Genomic DNA, 6037 nt, shown 5'->3' on the forward strand with positions numbered 1-6037 from the left:
CCAGGGAAGGAGGTGGAATAGTCCCATAGCCGGCTGACGTTTCCAAGGTGGCCACTGGGGACCGATCCAAAATGGCTGCCCCTCCCCCGGGGCTCCTGGGAAGTGGAACTTTAAGGATATTCTGGGAAAGCAGACGGGGAAGGGAGCCAATGGCAAAAACAAAGGGGATATTGAGCCTAGGTCAGCTCCTCTCTGAGGAGTACCTATTTGGGTGACAAGACAGACCAGGAAGAGACTTTGCAAGAACCAGTAGGGACTTCTCTTCCAGACCCTCACTCCTGGCTCACATAGTCACCTTAGGATGAGAAGTAGAATGTGCCAGGGGGAAAAAAAAAAAATTAAAAAAGGCCATAGAACCACTTGTCCTAAGGAGAGAATGGGGATGGAGAGGAGGTGGGGAAAGACCTCCCAAAGGAGCCAGATAAGTCAAAAGCCACCAAGACAACAACTGCGTAGATGAGGGAGAAAGTGTAGGAGATAGAGAAACGTGACAGTGGCTGTGCTTCCACATTCCCTTCTAGAAGCTAAGGGATGAACCGAGATTGTATATGTGTGTGTAGATGGGTGGGCGGGCGTTTTCTATAGCTGTCCTCTCGGAATAGAAGGGTAGCTGTAGGGACACCCCACTCACAACTAAACAAGAACCAGAATGGCTCCTATGTGATCCTCTTGGGATCCCATCTCCCTGTCTGACTGACCTAGGGTCTGGAGAAGGTAGTGGAAAAGGTGCAAAGGTGGAGAATCACAATGGACATCATGCCGAGTTCAGAAGGAAAAGGGCATGAGGTTCAGACAAGTCATAGCTCCGTTATAAAAAAATACCTTTGGGGTGGGTGAGGGAGGGATCAGGCAGGGTCAGGGACATTCCAGAAGCATCCATAGGAAAGAGGTGGGGGCAGGAGGAAGGGGCCTCAGGTTTTGTTGATGCGGAGTTTGAAGGCCACACGGCCAGCGAACTTGTCTCGCTCATCGTCCGTAGCAATGTTGGCAGCATTGATGCGACATTCCACATTCACCTCCACATTTGGGGTCACATTCAGGAACTTCACAGCCACCAGGGGCTGTGTGTAGTTCACCTGGGCCAGAGGAAGAGAGTGAGTCCAGGCACATAGCAACTCCTCCCCATGGACCCCACTTCCCTGAAAGCTATCAATCACCCTGGGACCTCACATAAGACTTACGTGGAACTTTTTGCCATAGTAGGGGAAGTACATGAGGTCAATGTTGCCATTAGCAGGGAACATAACAAAGCTTCCCAGATTCTCAGCATCTTCATCTCGCTGTGGGGTCACAGAAGAGTTGAGGGGAAAGCGTGTTAAGGATGGCAAGAACCAGAAAGTTCACCAGACTTCCCTTTGTTCTTTCGCTCTAGATGACTCTGTCTCAAATCTACTTCCCTTGAGCTGTGAGCCTGTGTGTGTTTGCATGTGCACAAGGGAGGGTGCCCTGTCTCTCTCATCAGACTGGGAAGTTCTAAAGGGTGCTAATGATACTGAAGCTTCATACTCCACTCCCACCTCAAGTTCTTACCCCATCCTCAGGAATCAGTTTCTGGAGCAGAGCCAAGAGAGAACAGATAAATAAGTAAAGGAGCTCGGTAGGAAGCAAGTGGCAGGGGGTGGGGGGTGCAGGAGGAGGTGAAGGAGGAGCTGGCAGGAAGTTTCTAGAGAGGACAACGGTAGAGAGAGTAGGGTTCCAAGGACAACTTAGTGGTGGCAGGTGGTGTTAACAGATCAGCAGCTACCAGATACCTAAGAAGAACTGAGGAGCAGGCGAGATATGGCAGGGAGAGCAGAAGACATGGTTATCAGGGAATAAAGGAGAAGGTGGAAGGGTTAAGGAGACAAGCTGAAGGCCAGGGCTTGGGTGGAGTCAGGGAGGTGAGTGTCTATCCACTCCAGAGCAGGCTTCTGCACTCTAGAGAGAAGCAAGAGGGGAAGGAACCCCTTGGAGTTTGAGCCATATTGGAGCCCACTCTTACCCCCTTGTCCCTATAGTGACGGGGCCTCTGGGAGCAAAGAAGATTTGGAGAGATGAGTGAATTATATGGAAATCATGATGAACAAACAGATGAGCAGGTGGAAAAGGCCCAAAAAATCTCACCTTCCCCACACAGGTAACATTCATGCTCTGGTTTGCTCCTGCATAGAAGTTGATGACCTGGAGTAAGGAGAGAGAGTGATGAGGGTTAGAGAAAGAAGTTGCCAAAGACACAAATATCTGGCCTTCCAGCCATGATCTCATCTTCCAATGGCCCCATCTCTTGTTCTCTCAGCCATTCAAACAACCACAAATCTAATTCCCATAAGCCCCATTGAAAGGAAGCAACTGCCAGCAGATGGTGACCCCAGCTCCCTCCTCCATTCTCCCTGGGGACCAAGGTCATGGGTACCCGGTTCATCTTGATGAAGACACAGGGTTGCCCAGTGCTGTAACCATAATGGGTGGGGTCCCCGATGCCAGAGCAGTCACCCAGCTGGGTCCGGTTGAACTGGCAGGCACGCTTCGGGTAGTTTAGGACTCCATTATCTGGCTGTTCATAATAGCGCCCAGGGCGGCAGACATCATTCTTTTGGGCTTGGATGGAGTCATTGTAAGCTAAGGAGGTGGGGGAGAGAGAGCACGGGCCTGATGTTCTGCTTCCAAGGTCCTCAGTCCCCTGCCCAAGGTCCCATACAACCACATCGCCAGCCCCACACTCACGTTCCAAGAACTTGTTGAGCTTCTGAACATGCTGGTCCCAGCTTTCAGTGTCACTAATGTTGACAATGACATCAAGATTCTCAGTCTTGGGACGAATCATCAAACCTACAGCCAGACAAGGGCAGGAGTGGGGGTTATATGTAAGATGAGGGACCACACAGAGGGAAGAAGATGAACATAGGGAACACCAGGGTGAGGGATAGGGTGAAGATCTGAGATCCTCTTCATGGGAGGAAGATCTACTATGAACATTTGCCATCTCCCCAGATCCATATAACTCTCAGCTGTGGGAAATGAGAAGGAAAGACAACTTCAAGAACTTCTCAGCACATGGTGATTGGATCATGAAAACCACACCTCTGAGAATAATTCTGAGTTCTTCTCAGCCTATGAATTTCTTTTGGAGGCTTGGATGTGCAAGAGCAATTAGAGGAACTGGTAGGGAAGCTTCATCACTCACCTGGTGTGGCCAACCGGTCCTGATACTTGGGGGTATGGTCAGAGACAGTCTGCAGCATCACCCACATTGTGAGGGTGAACATGGCCGTGAGGAAGCCATAGAAGACAAGGTAGAAGAGGAGGATAAAAGCTAGGGAGGAGGAAACAAGGTCAGCAGATTCCAAGTCTCTTGCCCTGACTTTACCTATCCCCACACACCCCGCTCCCACTTAGCACTAGGATGGGTTGCAGAGCCTCAGGGATATCTTAGGGTCTTCCCCAGGGGTGCAAAATGAGACAAGCTAGAAACAGGCAGTTGTGTCTGGCTTCCAGCCATGACTCCTAGCCACCTCCCAGTCCTAGGGCACAGTAAAGCCTGACCTTATGGAGGCCACAAGAGACCTAAACTCTTGTTGCTGGGACAACCCCAAGTATAGGCCATAGCCACAGTCCTTTTGCCTCATATTACATTCTCAACTTATCAACAAGTCATGGCCCTGAAATAAGCACATCTGTTACTGTTGTGTTGATACTCATACTTAAAGTTGTCCCATACAATGACTTTCTAAGCTGGCACTGGCCACTGTTCACACTAAACTCTCATCCCTCAGAGCATGCCCCCTCACAGTCAAATAACAGAATGTCTCTCCAGGCACCCCACAGAAGCCAAAACTTTAATGCAGTTCCTGCCTAACTACAAAATCTCTCAGAGACAGCTGTCCAGAACCTTCAACAGTCACCCCACCCCCAACTCACATACAACACCCAGGGCAGAGGAGGAGAGTAAAGGCAGATCTCTGACAGCCTTCCTAGCAGAGGGCAGGTCCTTGGTGGATGTGACATGTCACTCCATCACTACTCAGCCTAGTGTGGGTGCATGCTGTTTCCACCACTGGGGACCTCCCAATCCTTCCATCTGAGAAGACACTTCCCCCATGAAGCCGCCTCAGATTCTCCCAAACACTCATGGACCCCTCCAATCCCAGGGGCTGGATTTCAAGTTCCTTGAAGACAAGGACTAAATTGGACCCACATCAAGGGCCCAAAGTGGGTACACTGATGCGGACTGCCTTTGATCTGTACGGATGAACTGCAGATTGTATCACAGTGTCCCCTGTGCTTAGGCTTCCCAGCTTGACAATCCCTTTTGGAAGAATTTCACCTGCACCCATACCCAGCACCAGACCCTCAACCAGACCCAACTCCCTCCACACACCCTTGAGTCCTGCCACCCCAATCCCACAGACACACGAGGCTGGATGATGTACACATCTCACCACTAGTGATCACTCTTCTGTCTGCCTGCGACACCTGAGCTGAACATCCGTCCTCAAAAATCTCACAGTGCCACCCCTCCCCAAGAGTCCCTACCCAAAGAGCAGCCACAGAAGGCTCCAAACGCTCCACAGTGGGATACAGACAACTTTCACTGTGAAGAACCCCCCTCCCTCCAACACAAACCCCTACGTCTCCAAGACCCGCCCCCTCGTGAACGTTCCCAGGGTCCAAGGGGTGGGCACCAGCTAAAAATAGACGGGCTTAGCTAGCTAGTGGGAGTAGGAGGACAGGAAGGACTCTCTTTTGGGGAAGTGGGGCGACCGTGTGGAGCAGACCGGCCTCTGAGATCCAGCGCGAGAGCCGCAGCACGGACACGCGCACAGAGCCTGCGACCCCCCGCGCGAAGGGGCTCTGCGGGGGGCAGGAAGGCGGCAGTGACCTACTTTCTCCGCCTCCGCAGTGGCCAGTCAGGGAGATTAGACCGGCATTCAGTCCCCTCCCAGCCTAGAGCACGGCAGGGGGGTCGGACGCCGGGTACCCGAGAAGGGAGCTGGGGCTGCGCCGGCGGGACCTCGCGCCCGGGGCGTCGAACAGTGAACCCCCACCCCCGTGCCTACAGCGGCGGGCCCCGCGTACCCCAGCTGGTCCCTGTGCGGCCCATGAACTGGTGCGTCCTCGGGTTCCACACGAACTCCTTCCACTCCTCAACCACCTGCCCGCAGCTCTTCTTCTCTTTCTGGATGACCATCTCGGCGTAGGGGCTGGGGGCTACGGAGAAGCTGAGGTTCCGTGCACTGAAGCCTTCCCCCTGCACCGGAACGCGTCGGGAGCAAAGGCAGCCGGGACGAAAGAGACCCCCTTCAGATATGCAGCTGCTGCAAATTCCCAGGTGCACGGCCACGCGCTGCGGCTTGCCAGCAGCGCGGCGTGGGATGCACCGATCCTAGGCCCCCCTATTACAATGAAAAGGGGGTTGTCAGAGCAGGGAAGGATAAAAAGGGGAAGGGGTGCGAATGCAGTTTCACTCGCCCTTAACCGCCTAGAAACAAAACAAAAAGAGATGCAAAAATAGATGGCTGCAAAACCCTAGCGAAACGCAGAAAAACTCGGGGTGCAAAAAGGCAGGGAGAGGTGGGGGAGGGGACTGCCCCGAAATCCAAGATGCAAAGAGGCTGTAGAGAGGGGCTGGGAGACAGCTCAAGGTTATTCCTCCAAGCGGAGACCGCCACACCAGTGGTGGCTCGGCCGCGGGGGTAGGATAGGGACGCGCAGTTGGGGGACAGCCAGGGATGAGGGTCCCCCTGGCTGGAGGCTCCGCTCCTCAGCAGTGCGGGGCCGGCGGTCACGGCACGCAGTCTTTATACTCAGCAGCTCTCGGGATGCCCGCCCCCTCTCCACCTCCCAGAGGCCCCGCCTCCTCGCTGCTGGCGGGTGGGCGGAGCTCATGCATATGCAAATATGGAGAGATGGCTTGGGCCCGCCCCCTGCCGCCTCTTCGGGACCTGGAGGTCTCTCCTCTACCCACACCCACACCCCAGGTCCTGGACTGGATGGGGTGGGCAGGCTAGAGGGGATAGAGGGTGTGTGTGGGCAGAGTAGAGGGAAAGACAACCCCAGA

General features: G+C 53.8%; 1 protein-coding gene across 1 annotated transcript; it reads right to left on the minus strand.

Annotated features, from left to right (window-relative positions):
* Positions 1-626: 626 nt before the first annotated feature.
* Positions 627-5767, minus strand: ATP1B2 (ATPase Na+/K+ transporting subunit beta 2). The gene is made up of 7 exons (XM_016154774.2): positions 5056-5767; positions 3164-3292; positions 2704-2808; positions 2393-2598; positions 2104-2160; positions 1182-1280; positions 627-1076 (listed from the first exon to the last, which is right to left on the minus strand). Exons 1-7 carry the CDS (start codon positions 5165-5167, stop codon positions 912-914), a joined length of 873 nt encoding a protein of 290 aa, XP_016010260.1. The 5' UTR covers positions 5168-5767; the 3' UTR covers positions 627-911.
* Positions 5768-6037: the final 270 nt, after the last annotated feature.

Source organism: Rousettus aegyptiacus, unplaced genomic scaffold (assembly GCF_014176215.1).
Source record: "Rousettus aegyptiacus isolate mRouAeg1 unplaced genomic scaffold, mRouAeg1.p scaffold_m13_p_6, whole genome shotgun sequence".
Lineage (NCBI taxonomy): Eukaryota > Metazoa > Chordata > Mammalia > Chiroptera > Pteropodidae > Rousettus > Rousettus aegyptiacus.

What these genes read in the sequence shown, in the direction of transcription:
- ATP1B2 (XM_016154774.2), bottom strand. Translation starts at nt 5,167, where the DNA reads ATGGTCATCCAGAAAGAGAAGAAGAGCTGCGGGCAGGTGGTTGAGGAG. An exon ending in TCTTCATCAAGATGAACCGG is followed by an intron (nt 2,161 to 2,392) that starts GTACCCATGACC and finishes TCCTTACTCCAG; the next exon opens with GTCATCAACTTCTATGCAGG. An exon ending in ATGTTACCTGTGTGGGGAAG is followed by an intron (nt 1,281 to 2,103) that starts GTGAGATTTTTT and finishes GTGACCCCACAG; the next exon opens with CGAGATGAAGATGCTGAGAA.